The sequence below is a fragment of the Mirounga leonina genome, unplaced genomic scaffold, assembly GCF_011800145.1.
Source record: "Mirounga leonina isolate KUSES-001 unplaced genomic scaffold, KU_Mleo_1.0 Mir_170, whole genome shotgun sequence".
Classification (NCBI taxonomy): domain Eukaryota; kingdom Metazoa; phylum Chordata; class Mammalia; order Carnivora; family Phocidae; genus Mirounga; species Mirounga leonina.
In genome coordinates, this window is record NW_023270433.1 from 8,863,994 (window position 1) to 8,879,627 (window position 15,634).

Consider the following 15,634-nt stretch of genomic DNA (forward strand, 5'->3'; position numbering starts at 1 on the left):
AAACAAAAACGTGTGTGGTTTTTGTGTGAAGGAAAAGGAAGTCTAATTATCCCAAGTGAAGCCAGACCCGCAGTCCTGCCTGGGCACGCCCCGCGGAGGTGCAAGGCTCTGAAGGCCCCCCGCTGGAACGGCCAGCCCTAAACCCTCCTTCAGTGGGACCAAGAGAGCTCCCCCGGGGCTCACGTACCCCCAACCTGTCTCTTGTCCCTATGGATGTGAGCCTGGAATCCAGGACATACAATGTTTACTGTTATGGGGGAAGAAAAGAATCACTGGAATTGGCGGCCCTTGGCTTCTAATCTCACCTTGATGAAGGACACAGACAATCCTTCTCGTAAATGAGGGACCTTAAAGAAGAGCTTTCCACTCTGGAATTCCCTCCACTCCTCTAGGCTGAGCCTTCTCCATTAAACCTACACAACAGGAAAACCTGCTGGGGCTCCTCCCCTGATAGGCAACGTCTCTGGTGCCAAGGCTTCCGCCCCTCGGGATGGCGGCAAACACCTCGTTGGGGAAACTTGGCCTCCCTGATGGGTGCTGTTCAAGTCCTGCCACAACAGGGCAGGGGACACATGTCCTCTGCAGCACAAAGACCACCTTGTAACTGAACAGTGACAGGCTTAGACGACAGGACGCCACCCAGCGTGCTGAGGCTCCCTCTGCTTGCTGGCTTACTCCGCGGGTTGACCCCACGTCCCCAGGAAGGTGGGGTCCAGGGGTCCGGGGTGGGGGACAGAGCGCAGCGGCTCACGGGCTCTGACAACGGCTGTGATGGGGGGTGCGCCTGGGCGTGCACGGCCTGAATTCCAGATCCTCGCAGTGTGGTTGTCTCTCCTTTAGGAAGAGCCATTAACCTTTCAGATGACAGCCCTGGGATCGGAGTGACGGAACGATTTTTGAGGTCAGCAAGGATCTATGTTCTCAAAACCTGACATCGACATGCAAAAGTTGTGACTGAATCCTGGTGTCCCTGAGAGAAAGACTAAATGCATGTGACAGATCCTCTGCAATCAAAATGCCCCATTTCCCAGAGTATCTGTCACAGATTGATAACATCCACGCAAAAAGTTAAGTACAATTATGTCTGTCACTAAGAAACATACTTTGGAACCTGTGACTGACAACTCGCTGGGAGCTGACAAATCACCGGAAGATTACTGGAACAACTCAGGGCAGCACCATGCGCCTTATAAGGGAAGCTCAGCCCCGCCTGGCACCTGGGAGAAGCTCCCCAGAGGCTGCACTTCGCAGGCTGGGACTTCGGGGCAGGACTCAACAGCTGGTGAAGGAGTGTGTGCTCTGGGGTGGGGGTGGGGGGGTGGAAAAGACACTTTCTCCCAGGGGAGGGCCAATGTCCGTGCAGGATCACACGTGCCCCTGGCCTGAGGGAGCAGCTTCTCCTTCAGAAGCACAATGTGCAAGACTCAGGCCAAGGGGAAGGGCACAGTGGAGCTACCAGAACCACACGTCCCATCTTTCCTAGGACAGCCCGAGCCCGGGGTCCACATAAGGTGGAAATGCCAGCACTCTGGAGTCCAGACTGCCTATTGCAGGGTCAGCACCGCCGGGGGCCCTCTGTGCCCTCCATCCCAGGGAGGGGGCCCCACAGCCCTCCTCAGCTCAGGGACACAACCAGACACCAGCACTGGGGAGCGGAAGGGGACAATGGCCACAAGTCAGATGGCGAGGAAGCACTGAAAGCCACATGGGCAGACCCCGGTGACAAGCACCCCCTGCTCTGCGCCCTCCCTACCCAGTGGAGCTGCCCGGAGGCAACCTCGGCAAGGTGTCTGCAAGACCTACTGTGCAGGTCTGGGAGTCTGATTTTTTTTTTTTTTTTAAGTAGGCTCCACACCCAGTGCGGAACCCACTGCGGGGCTTGAACCCACGACCCTGACATCAATACCTGAGTTGAGATCACGTGTTGGACGCTTAACTAACTGAGCCATCCAGGTGCCGTGGGAGTCTGAATTTTTGAGGATGGGGACAAGATACACTTCTTAAATAAGGCTTATGAAGAACTCCTGCAGGTCTGAAAAATCCAAATGCTGTTTGAATGCTGCCCACGGCTGGGAGCATACAACCTCTTGAGTGGGCTTCTTCAACGCCATGGCATTTTTGCCTTTGGGGAGTTCTTGAATTTTTTTTGAACATGATAAGCCTAAATCTACCACCTTAAAACTCCAGTCCACGTGATCTAATTTTTTGTCTTCTGGGGCTGCCAACAACCCATCCCCACCTGGAAACCCTTCTCTCGGCTACATATTGACCATTTAAACACCTGAGGCCAGCTGGGTACGACAACGGTTTGTCGTACCCAAATTCCGTGCTCAGTTTGGGTAACTTTTACAAGGTGGTGTGTGGCAGTGGACGTGACCCTCCCAATGAACCTGACAGGTGTAGGACACTACCTCCCAGGACACGCCCCACTGGGCACACCAGGCCGCATTCTACACAATCCCAGTCCGTGCCCAGCCTGGTCACTGCACACAAATCACTAAGCCAGGTGTCCTCAGTTTGGTTCTTGTGCAACTGATTTTTTTTTTTTAACCTGGGGGTGGGGTATGCTGTTTTGACCCAACACCTTTCATCTCCTGGTTCCAGTAGGGTGTTCGAGATGCAGAGTATTGATTCTGTCATTCAGCACATCAGCTCTCCCTAATGACTCTGTGTCATCTGCAAATTTGATAAGCGTGCCTCTGATGTCTTTATCAAGCCCATGGTTCTACTGCTCAGCAAGCCAGGGGGCAGCGGTCCACCAGGGGCCCCCTCCCGGGACGACATGGAGCCATTCATTTATCCACACTCTGTGGCAACCGGTGCTCCATCAGTTGTGAATCCACCTGCCTCCCAGAGCCCTTCCAAACCTTGGAACTGGTAGCAGCAGAACCATATGTGAGACCTGGTGCGAGAGGAGGAGTGGGACCTGCTGTGGTTGAAGTGGGAAGGTGCTTCCTCTACCTGCCCTCTGCCCCAAGGCAGTGCATGGAAGAGCATCAGAAAAGCCTGGATCCACACACCAACTGTCTGCTTCTATGGACCAGGCTGACTTGCAAAGCTGAGGCCAGTCCGTCAGACATCTGGGGAGAGGGGACGGTGCCTCAGCCCCAAGGCCAGCCTATGCTGAGCAAGGTGCATGGAGCAGACAGGCAGAGGGTAGAGCAGCCTGGATGCCCAGAGAGAAAATGGGGGCTCCACACTCCTCGAAGAGGTGGCATGCCCTTCTCAATTGGAAATGGTCAGGAAACGTGTGCAGAGATGTATATGTTCACAGAGTCACTGAACAAGGAAGAGGTCTGCCGAGACACATTGTCATCCTGTCTTTTGCCATGAACTTTACCAAACACTGCATCCGATTCACTGGATACAGCCAAGGGGCTCTCTCTTCTCTCCAGGGGCTCAACCATTCTGAAAGGACAACCGAGATCTGGCCTCCCGACTAGCATTCCCTGCAACAACAGGAAGGAAACAGGCAGGAAGCACTTGTTCCTAGGGCTGGCACCTGCCTCTGGAGAAAGCAGTTCTGCTAGGACCCTGAGGTCCTCAGGTGATGACTCATCAACTCTGGAGAAAGTCCACCAACCGCTCCTTTTGCCTGAAATAAGCTGGGGATAACAGCTCTCCAAAAAATGGCACAGAATTCTTTGAAATATGAGTAACAACATAAGAAATGGAGGCAGAGCACACGTTTTTAGCTTTTTTTTAGCTAAAATTATTCTTGTCTTTTTCTTTTTTTATTATGTGATGTTAGTCACCATACAATACATCATAAAAGCTCGAGCTCAAGCAGACAACAAGGTCTGCTACTGGCCCTCCTTTGGTCCCTTGCGGTCCCCTGGGGATTTGCTGGGAAAAGGGCCTGCTCTCCCTTGCTTGGAACCAGCATGCTAGTCCTCCAGGCCACCTCCAAATCTGGTCAGTAGAGGGCGCTGCATCACCGCACACGCTCTCTCTCTCTAGCCCCGCTGTGCCATCTGATCCCTGCGTCCACACAAAAGACCACACTTGGAAGTATTTCTTATGCTTACACTCTAGTCAGAAAAGGACCCAAGGAATGCTCAGAGACTCAGGAGTCGTCAGGGGCAGGGGGGAGCTGCAGCACAGGGTCCTAGGCTGTTGGAGAAGCATTTGCTGCAAAACTGAGTATGTGCCTGGATCTGGGCGGAGCGCTAGGAGGTAACAGGCACTGGACATGGTTCCTGCCCTCAAGGAGTTCACAACCTGACCACAACCCAAGGTGAAGGCATGATGGCTGAAAAGAAGCATTCAGAGAGGAAAGCCCAGCCCAGGCCCAGGCCCAGCCCCAGGGTGTTCAGGGAAGGCTTCCTGGGAGAGGAGGCATTTGAGCCAACATCTAAGCCAGGGGATTTTAGACACATCGTTGTATAGCTGTCCACATGAGCAAAGGCACAGAAACACGAAAAAGGAAGGGAAGAAGAGACTACCAGTTTAGCTTAAATTCTGAAGCTTAGGGGTGGGGGAGAACAGAGGTCACAGGAGCTGGATTTGGAAGCCTTCACCCTACAGGCCCACTGCAGATCCCCACACCAGGAAAACAAGCGTCTCCCACAGGTCACCACCGGAGAGAAAGCTATCGGATTCCTCTGCTGGGGAGATCACAGACCTGAAGCCTCAAGGAAATAAGATGCTCATCATTTCACAAACCTTCAGTGGAAATTTTGAGTGAAACATCAGCATTTCATTTTTTTAAAGTCAAAGGTACTGAATAGGAAAATACAAAAAGCAAAGACACCCCCCCTCCTCCGCCGCAATTCATTAGGAGGGTCACAGAGATGTGCATACCACCTGGAAAACACTGCCCAGGGAAGGAGGAGAGCTGGGGACAGACAAGTGGCATTTATCCGGAAGCATTAATGTAACATTCGATTATCCTTCGGCATACCGGTGGGCTTAACCCAGCCACATGGGAATACGTTTTATTTTTATTTATTTTTAAAGATTCATTTGAGGGAGAGACAGAGATAGCAACAGAGAACAGGGAGGAGAAGGAGAAGCAGTCTCCCAGCTGAGCAGGGAACCCGACATGGGGCTTGATCCCAGGACCCCAGGATCATGACCTGAGTCGAAGACAGACGCTTAACCGATTGAACCACCCAGGCGCCCCGGGAATACACTTTATTTATATGGACTATTCTGACATCTATTTCCTTTGGCAAGTAAAACAAAACTGATCCAATTTCCTTGTAGCCCTTGTAACCACAAACTGTACAAGAGTTTTACATAAAATACATAAACCTTATAAACCTTTTGTTCTAACGCACCACCTTCAATTCCGCCTGGCCTCCCGTGGCCTGCGTTCTCGGGCCCTCTCGCTTCAGCTGCTAGTGACCGTGTTCTCTCGCTGCCTGGCAAGCTTCTGGGGAGGTCGTTCTTCCTGCTTTAACCGGAAGAAGCAGTGCCCTTGATCCAACAGAAAGTTATAGCCTGCCCAGAGGTGGGACCCAAGTCTAGGCCCTTCCAGACCATGTGATGTCAATAGGCAGCAGCTGTAACCATTCCAGAACTATGGGTTTGAGCTGACCTGAGCGCAGGTGATGGGCCTGAGCTGACCCCGGGTACAGGCGACAGCACGCAGCTGTGTCCGTGCTCTGGGTATTGAGAAAGGACCGTGAAAATGCTGACCTGAGCTGTGTTGGCCCGGTACCCCTAAACTGGAGACACTCCACTGCTCACCCTGCGACTCTGGGAAGCTCGCTGGCTCTTCCTGTCTCTTCATGCCAATTAGAGACTAAAAACTACTTGTCAAGTTTCAGGCCATTCCGAGTAGTCAAGCTGAAGTATCACTCTGGGTTTGCGGAACTGTCACAAGAAAGACCAGACCCAAAGGACAGAGTCCTCTCATTTATGCTACATCCATCCCCAAACAGCACTGCCTCACCGATTCTTGTTTTATTTACTTTAGTAATCACTTTCTCAAATTTAATCCCTCATTGCTGTTTGTTCCTTGCCCTCAAATAATTCACTACTAGTAAGGCGCAGGGTATTTTTTTTATTATTGAACTAGAGTTGACATACATTGTCATATTAGCTTCAGGTGTACAACATAGGAAATCGACAATTCTCAACATTAGGCAATGCTCACCACGATAAGTCAGTGCTGAGAGGTGAGATTTTTTTTTTATTTGACAGGATTCTTTTTACCACTTGCTTTTTGCAGAGACCATGACTACCTCTATTAAACTGAAATCAGGTGCAGAGTGACCCGTTTGCTCACCTAAGTTTCTTTGTGGAATTACTGAAACCAGCTCCCCCAAAAACCTTCTCGCTATTCTCTCGTACCCAAACTACCCATTTCTTAGTTTGTAGCTCACTGGGAAAAGAAACAATATGAAAACGAGCAGAATTACTTACCAACCCTCAAATGAGTTGTTGACCAAGGCAGAGAAGGAATTCTGCCTTCTTACGGCCAGCAATCCCAACCACATGGCTACAAATCATGCTTCTGTGTGCAGCTATGAGCTCTTTAGAATAGCAAGCCAATTTAAAGTTGCATATTCTGCTACCTTAGGAGCCTGCAGAATACGTACAAGATAGAATACAGAATGGCCTTTACATTCGTGTAATGCAAACATTTCTAATTGGATTTTTAAAAATCTCCTCTAGCGGTGTATTGCTTCTGCAGTTTTCAGCAGATACTAAGTGGAGGTGTTCTAAAATGTCACGCAGTGAGACCCAAGACCACGTCACTGTAACACGCATAATAGCACAAGACACCACTGACGAGGCCTCACCTGGGGAGGCTGGGGGCTGGGGTGGAAGCAGCTGATGACTGGGAAGGTGTTGTGGGTTGAGATGAATCATGATGCCTCGGTACTTTGCCCATTCGATACCAGATCCCCATGCTGTTCAGTTCCCTTTAGGAGAAAACAGAAATCTTCATAGTGCGATTCAGCATAAAGCATTTACCTGAGCAACGAAGCAAACCCAACTCATTTAAAAGAATCACGGTCTCCAAAACCAGGGAGTCCACTCTTGCCCACAAAGATCAGTTCCATTACCGCCCTTTGTGCTCTGGGTGTCAGAGTTCAGAGCCTGATGTGAGGTCAACTGTCCCAACAAGGCAGGCTCTCTGATTTGCCATCTTTTTTACCTGCCCTGGAGCCTGCCTTCTTACTACACTATTGATGTTTTCCTTGGTTCTCAGTCTTCAAAATTCTTTTTATTTTGCCACTTCATTATAGGTAGTTATGTAATAATCCACTTCAAGTTCTTTGTATGGTTAGGGTGAGACAGATGGGGCAACAATGAGCGAATGGATGCATGTGCCTGTTTGGGTTTTTTTTATTTGGGGGGGCCTGAGTGGGGGCAGGGAGAAGCAGAGGCAGAGGGAGAAGCAGGCTCCCCACTGAGCAGGGAGCCCGACACAGGGCTCGATCCCAGGACCCCGGGATCATGACCTGAGCTGAAGGCAGATGCTTAACCAACTGAGCCACCCAGGCACCCGCATGTGCCTGGTTTTTTCCCTATGAGGGGAATTAGCCCCACCCTGCTCAAGGACATGTACCAACTTCTGCATAAAGCTCCCAATGCCTGGATATACCTGCAGTTGGCCTCATTCTCAGGGGCAGCTGGTGAGACCTCTTCAAACCACAAAGCCTGAGGCATGTGCCCCATGGACCACTGCAACCAAGAGTGATCACAAAGGGGCTTGACAGATGCCACATCAGGTCTCCTGTTCCCTGATGTGCGCCCCTACCCCACCCCATTATGAGTGTTTACAAGACAGGTTTGGTCTTAGAAACTGGAACAGGATTATTTTAGCCACATCCAACTTAAAACTTCTCAACTCCCCCATCGAACTGCATCTTGTCAAATGACGAGGACAGATTTATTCAGTGGAGACTCCTGGCAGCTTCTCAGTACACTACAGGAACTACTCTAAATCACGATCACATCTTACCAGGTGGCTGATTCCCATAGGCCACCCTGATTCCATCACACCTCGGCGATGGCCCCACGGTCCTGGCCTTGGAGGGGCTGTTCTCAGCCTGAGGTTTGTCTCCCCCAGCTGACAACCCTGAACTCTTACAGTAAGAGTAATGTATGTCCTCATTTTTAAGAAAAAGGTGACTCCGAGTTCTGGACACTGTTCTTTTTCCTTCCTTAAAAATAATACTGGAATTTTCTTCTTCTGAAAAGGAGTTTTTGCTCTAAGATGATACAAAATATGCTTTATTTAGCGATCTTTCCAAAATGATATAAAAGAAAGAAGGCTCTAATTTTGATTATCAAGATATATATGGTAACAATCTATTCTTTAGAATTGTTTAAATTGGTTAAAATTTGAGTCTTTTAAAGTACTATCGCTTGTAATTAAAAATACACATAGTAACTGAAATTAGACTTTAAAAATTCATTATTAAATTTTTGCTTTCTACTATTTATATGTAAATGGCTGCTCCTAGGTACCTGAAGTACAGTCATTCTCTTAACTATTTCCTCCTCCCGTAATCCTGTTCATATAATTAGTTTAAACCATGTTGCAAAACAGGACTTTGGAGTGTGTAGGAAGGGGATGATCACAGAATTCTGAGACAGAGCATTCAGATTCCACAGCCGAAGAGTCTAAACGAACTTTCATGCACCAGGATGAAAATCAGCTCAGTTCTGCTTTCTCAGACAATGACACCTGGCCAGTAGCAGTCATGGGTTCAGGGCACAGGACTTCAGTGAGATCAATTAAGACCAGTTAGACTGAATTCTAGAACCCGCTTGATTTATCAAGAATGTAGATTTGCTCTTTGCCTCAGAAATGGAACCCGAAGGGAAAGTAGGTAGAGCTCCCACACCACCATTAGTCCACTAACTAGGGGAGAAGATGTGGAAGAATGGGATCCACCCTTTGGAATCAGAGCAAGGAGATAAACGGGGAAACTAGACCCTAGTGATGTCCTCTGAGCACCTACTTCAAGCCACACCTGAAGCCATCCGGCCCCCTGAACTCCACTGCTATGCCAGATCACAAATTCTTCCTTTTGCTTGAGCCAGCCTGGGTTGGGTTTCCTGTCACTTACAAGCAAGAGTCCGGAATGAAATCCTGAGATTCCCTGTACTTCGTATTTACAAAACAGCTACAGAGCTGGGCCCGTGCCTAGTACTGAGGCTACCGGGACAAGACACAGAGGCCTAGCCCTCAGCTGTCCTCTGCCTCTCGGGGAAGATGAACATCAGACCAGAGAAGTACACGAGGAATTATCTTGTACTCATATGATACTCATGTTTCTTCCTGACTCAGACCTCCCAGTGGCTCCCCAGCATGCTTGGGATAAAATCCAAACTGCCACCATGTTGTATGAGGTCCTGCTAACCGCTCATCCCAAAGCCCGACTCATCCTCACTCACCCACATCAGCTACACTGGGCTGCTTTCTGCTCCTGAACATGCCACACCCATTCCCACCTTTACACTTGCTCTTTTCCTGAGCCTAGAAGGCTCTGCCTTCAAATCTCTGCATGGCTGACTTCTTGACATTTACATCTCTGTCACATGTCACCACCCCCAACCCCACCTCTGACACCCTCGCTGAAGTAGCCTCCATTCATTGCTGTGTTTCACTTTTGCCACTAACGAAATGGTCTCACTCATTTATTTCTTGTTTGTTGCTTGTCTCCCCTTTTAGAATACCAACTCCACGAGAGCCGGGCTTTGCTTGCTCATTCACCACCATATCCAGGGTCTTTGGCCCAGAGGTACAAATGGGTGCTCCTCAAACTCTAGTGGGGTGAATAAACAGTGCAGAGAGTTGAGGCCGAGTGGTCAAAAAGGAGAGGACACCTGGGCTTTCAGCTACGTGGAAAGGTCCCCGAGGAGCCTGAAGGACGAACACACAGAAGGACAAGGGAAGGAAAGGCCCTTACATGGAGCAAGCAGCATGGACAAAGGCACAGAGAGGTCAAGAGCTTGGCATCTGGACTGGCAGCAGCATTAGCAAGAAGGGCAGCAATGAGAGCTCAGGCCGGAGAGGCAGGTGGCCGAGAGCCCCGTGGGTCCCACAGTCTCAGGACTTTATCCCCAGGAGTGACCTGAGCTCTCTGGGCAGAGAGAAGACAGCCCATCCGTGTTACTAAGACTTACCCAATAAACGTGTACTGAGGAGGGGCCTGCTTGGTCCGGCCCATGATCCGAATGTCACAAATTGCAGCTTCAGTTGAATCCCGTGGGATAAATTTAATGCACAGCCTCTTTTTTCTAAAAGCCAATTCCTCTGAAGAAAAGGACAACAAGAAAAGGTATGAGTCTTCCAGAGATGCCAACATCTCTATTCTGAATGCCGTGTCTCCTGTCACGTTCCCTTCCTGGTGGCAGGAGTGACTAGCCATCCAGGTTGCTGGGCTGCGCCCCGCCTGCCCTCCACAGGGTGCAGAGGCTGTGACTGTGGAACGGGCACCAGTCGCCCTGCCCTGCACCTGGGACCTGACCCCAGGCACCCCTGCCGGGAAAGGCGCCCAGGGGCATGCAGAGCTGGAATAAACCCGTGGGGCTGGCTTCTAAAGGCCACAACCACCATTTGCTCACTGCTCAAGCCATCAGGGACATACACACAGACACCCTGAACATTAACACTTTTGCCACGTGGACTTTTCTTCTTTTTTACTCTTTATTATGGGAATTTTCAAACATTTCCCAAAGTGGGAAGAACAACAGACTGAATCCACCTGGTCCCCTCATCCAGTTTCAACACTGTCAACAACGGACGAGCTGCTTTCGCCTCTCCCCCCCAATCCCTGGCGGTTTTGCCAGAGGATTTAAGATGAATCCCCACACTGTGTCATGTCACCCATCAATATCTCAGTGGGCATCTATGGCAAATAATTTTGTTTTGTTACGACCAGCAGGCTATTCTCATACCTAACAAAATGGACAATGATTCCTTAGTATCACCCAGTAGATAGTCTATATTCAAGTTTTCTCCATTGTCTCAAAAATACCATTTAACTATTGCTTTGCCTGGATCAAGATCCAAACGATGTCTATGCACCGAATCTGGTTGTTAGGCCTCTTAGGTTCCTTTTATTCTGTAAGGACCTCTCTACCCTCTCCTTTCCTTCAGGCCACTGGTAAGTTGGGGAAATTGGGTCATTCTCAAGTATTTCCTGTGAACTGGCAGTTAGAGCAAAAGGCTTGATTAGATGCCGGTTAGATTATTTTTTTTAGGTAGGAACGCTTCACAAGTGGTGCAGAGGTGTCCGATGGCGTCCTGTCGCAAGGCACGGAGTCCAGCTCTGCCACCCTGCGTGGGTTCCGGTGGGGTCGGCCTGCGACCTGGGTTATAACAAGTCCCCAACAACTGTTCTTTGGGCAGCATTTTCATCCCCTGATGACTGTTGCCTAGATCCATAATTTCACTAAAGTTTTCAAAATGGTGATTTTCTAATTCTGTGATTCCTTCTGTATTTATTAGCTGGAATTCTTCTACATAAAAAGTAACTTTTCTTCTTCAACTACTTGGTCTCCCTGAAAAAGCTTCGGTGCAGGAAAGGAAAGATAAACACGTGATTCTTTGCTCTTATTTATTAAATCTTAAAGCAATGAGCTGGCGATCTAGCAACCTCCAATGGTGACTAACCAGGTGTTTTTTGTTTGTTCATTTGTGGTTTTTAAATATGAATTCCAATCAATTGCAGACACTGGATACAGGAGTCAGGTGTGCCTTGGTTTGAAATCCCAACTCCGCCATCAGCTCTATGATCTTAGGCAAGTGACTTAATTTCTCTGAGCCTAGGTTTCATTATCTGTAAAACGGAGTTAATGAAACCCCACCCCAAAGGGACGTTGGGTGGATGAAATGTGATAACACTTCCTATGCTTCGCTTGCCCAGCGCCTGGCACGCAGTAAGTGCTCAATAAAGCATAGCCATGAATGTTCTTATCATCATTACTACCAGTAAGCCTCCAGGGTACAATGTATGTCAGCGTTTGGCATTGACTTTCAAGACCTTTCACTTCTGGGGCAGGAAGTAAGCACACTCAAATCAGACACCGAGTGGGGAGGGAAGGACAGTCATGCCACTGGTCCTGACTTGACTAAGGGGAGATTACCGTCAGTCGTGTTGTCTTATTGTTGACTGGGGGGAGGGTGTCTTTTAAAGAGCCAGGTAGAAACTCAGAAACTGGGTGGATTCTTTTCCCAGGCAAGGAAACTGAGGGCTAGATCAGATCTATGAGCTATGAGTAATAATGTCCTGAATCCAGACCCCAGACATTGTACCCTACAAGACAGCGATGGCATCCTGGAGGAAAACACCCAGACCAACACCGCACCTCCGAAAACTATTAGATGGTAAGATCAGACCTGGGAAAGTGTGAAGATGGTGAGAACTTCCCTCAAATAGGTGAAAATGCAGGTCTATTACTTGCTTTTGCCACGCTGCTCTTTGCTCTATTCCTCCGTCTACAGCAACTCGGGGTAAGAGATGAAGCCGCTAATTACACATGCTTAAACAGGCCTAATTTTAAGTAAACATATTATACAGAGTCAATAGAAATGTGTTCAGTCATGCTAATGAACACAGGGAAAGGATACAGCACTTTACCAAAACAAACAGTCTTCCAGTTTTTAAGTACTGTGTGGATAGCAACAAACTATTTTAAATTCATTACAGAAGTCTCATCTTTTTGGCTGACTATAAAATCGGGGCCTTAAATGCACTGAGACTTCACAGAGCTGACCACAGGTTCATCCAGTCAGCCTGGGCTCACCCTGCCCCCTGGGGACAGGCTCCAGGCTCCAGGAAATGACCACACTACCCAAAATGAACAGGCTGCCCTAAACCCACCCTCCTTGTGTGATAAGACGCTTGTTGGTGATGCCAGGACCTGCCCTCAGAATGCCCACAGGCAGCAACTGTCAGGGGGAAGAGGCCTCCCACCCAGGATCACCGGGGTCCCACCACAGCTGGACCACAGGCCCAGGCAGGACGCAGCCCTGGGCCTCCTCACTTAACTGGTTCAACAAATTAAGAGGAAAATGCAGAATGGGAAATCCCCTTGTGGCTCTAGAGTCTATCAATATAAAGACATTATAAGTCAATTAGTTGTCAAAAATGAACACCAATGCAAATTTTGAAACTAAGAAAAGCACGAGGGAGAAGTAGGAAATTAATACAAGTCTACAAGGCAATTTTAGCTCCTAGGCAGACAAGTCATATAAGAGTAAGCAAAAGCAGCAAGCAAATACTTGTGCAAATGTTCAGCCTTGCTAATAAATGATGACATGAAAATTAAATAAAATTAGAATAGTAAAACTGAGTAAAAATTTAAAACCTATGCTGGCAGGCGTGTGGAACACAGGCACAAGCCTGTATCATTAGTGGTACTGTGAACTGGTATTTCTGGAAGTTAATTTGGCAACAGAGAATAATAAAGCTTATCTTTATGGAGCCCATCCTCTGAGCAAGACACTGTGTATGGCAGGTGTCTCAGGTGATTCACAAGTGAATTAAACATGGATCTCGCCCTCAAAGAAAGAGGTAAGTAGTGCAGACGTGCAGAAAACATGTAAGCAGCTAAAATGCAAGCTTTACATTATGAGGTAGATACTAATCCCCCCATTTTACAGATAAGGAAACTGAGGCCTAGAAAGGTGAAGTCATTTGCTTGGGGCACTAAAGCTGTAAGTGGCAAAGCCAGACAGTCTCGGGTGAGTCTGACTCCAGAGTCCAAGTGCTGCCTGCCCTAGGCCAAGCCGCAGTGCATCCTGACAGAGTTGAGGTGGGAAGTGAGAGACAGAATCTATTCTTCCTTTGGCTTCTGGCCACTGTAACCTGTGGTGCTTCCTTCCCTCCCTCCGTCCACTGAATGTGCTGAGCCGGGTGTGATGAAAAGCAGCAGAGAAGGCAGATGGTCCCTGATCTCTCTGACGAGAGAGAGCTCTCTCTGATTATGTTGTAATGCAACTCCGTGTTTTCAGGGCCAGGTCACCCACCAGACTAAGCTCCCGGAGAGAAAGGCCAGCATCTCAGTCAGTTGCCTTCTCTCACAAAGCCTGCGGTGCCTACAGAAGGCATTCATCAATCTCCACTGACTGTGGAAGAGAGAGAGCTTGCTTGAAACTGGTATCTGGGGGTCAGAGACGGTTTCATGCAGGGGGCAGAATTAAAGCTCACCCTTGAAAGATACGGGGTGTGGACACTCAGAGTTGAGGGAAAGGGCTTTTCAGACAGGGAAAAAAATGACAAAGAGTTAAAAAATAAGTAGAGTCAGGAAAGAAACAAGGGTGAAGAGCGCACAGTGAGTGCCTCAGTTTGGGTAAAGTATAGGGTGCTTGAAGATGAGGAAGACGTTTGTAGAAGGCTGGAGCAGACCGTAGAGGACCTAAGACCCAGTAGCCTCCAGTACTTGGAAACTCATCACAAGAAAATCCTTCAAAATCGATGCATACCCAAACTGGTTTATAGATTCAACACCACTCATATCAAAATACCAGCTAGCTTCTTTGCAGAAATGCACTAAGCCTAACATTCATATAGAAATTCAAAGGACCCAGACTAGCCTAAATAATCTTGAAAAAGAAGAATGAGGGTGGAAGACTCATACTTCCTGGTTTCAAAACTTGCCACAAAGCTACAGTCATCAAGACTGTGTGGTACTGGCATGAGGAAAGACATACAGATCAATGGAAGAGAACTCAGGGTCCAGAAAAAAGCTCACATTTATGGTCAACTGATTTTCATCAAGGATGCTGAGACAATTCCATGGGGGAAAGAATTGTCTTTTCAAGACATGATGCTGGAACAACATGACATTCACATGCAAAAGAATAAAGGAGGACCCCTATCTCACACCATACACAGAAGTTAACTCAGAATGGATCAAAGACATAAGTGTAAGAGCGAACACTAAAAAACCCTCAGAAAAAAAGAAAAACAGGAGGTGACCTTGAATTAAGCAATGCTTTCTTAGGTATGACACCAAAAACATAAGGAAAAAAGTAAACAAACGAAACTCCATCAAAATAAAAAACTTGTGTATTTCAAAGGACATCAAGAAAGTGAAAAGAAAACCCAAAGAAAGAAAATTTTGCGAACCATATAATTGATAAAGGGCTCATATCTAGAATATGTTCAAATATTTATAACTCAATAATAAAAAAGACAACCCAATTTAAAATGCCAGAGGATCAGAATAGACATTTCTGCAGAGAAGATACACAAATGGCCAGCAAGCACACAAAACTATGCTCAACACCGTTAACCGTCAGGAAATGCAAATCGAAACCACGAGAGACCACTTCGTGCCCAGTAAGATGGCCAGAATGATAAGAACAAGTGTTGCCGGAGATGCGGCGACACCGGAGCCCTCACGTGCTGTTGGTGGGGATGTAAAATGGCACTGCTCCTTTGAAAAACAGTCTGGCAGCTCCTCTAGAAGCTAAATAGAGAGTTACCATATGACTCCGGCAGTTCCACTCCTAGGTATGGCCCCACAAGCGATGAAAACATGTGTCTCCACAAAAACCTGTATGTGAATGTCCACAGCAGCACTAGTCTTAACAGTCTAAAGTGGAAGCAACCCGAATATCCGCCAACTGAATGGATAAGCAGAATGCACAAGTCCACAGAACGGAATATGATTTGGCAATAGAAAGGCATAAAGTACTGACACATGCTACAAC

The 15,634-nt window shown here is 48.0% G+C and overlaps 1 protein-coding gene across 12 annotated transcripts in view; it reads right to left on the bottom strand.

Annotated features, from left to right (window-relative positions):
* The window catches only part of MVB12B (multivesicular body subunit 12B), a 269,437-nt gene that overhangs the window by 104,096 nt on the left and 149,707 nt on the right, over window positions 1-15,634 (bottom strand). For all 12 annotated transcript variants that reach the window (XM_035015792.1, XM_035015791.1, XM_035015794.1 and 9 more), the window contains 2 exons: window positions 10,096-10,225; window positions 6,753-6,875 (listed from right to left, as the gene is read on the bottom strand). In XM_035015792.1, the coding sequence (XP_034871683.1) occupies window positions 6,753-6,875; window positions 10,096-10,225 (253 nt within the window). The remainder of the gene's footprint in view (window positions 1-6,752; window positions 6,876-10,095; window positions 10,226-15,634) is intronic.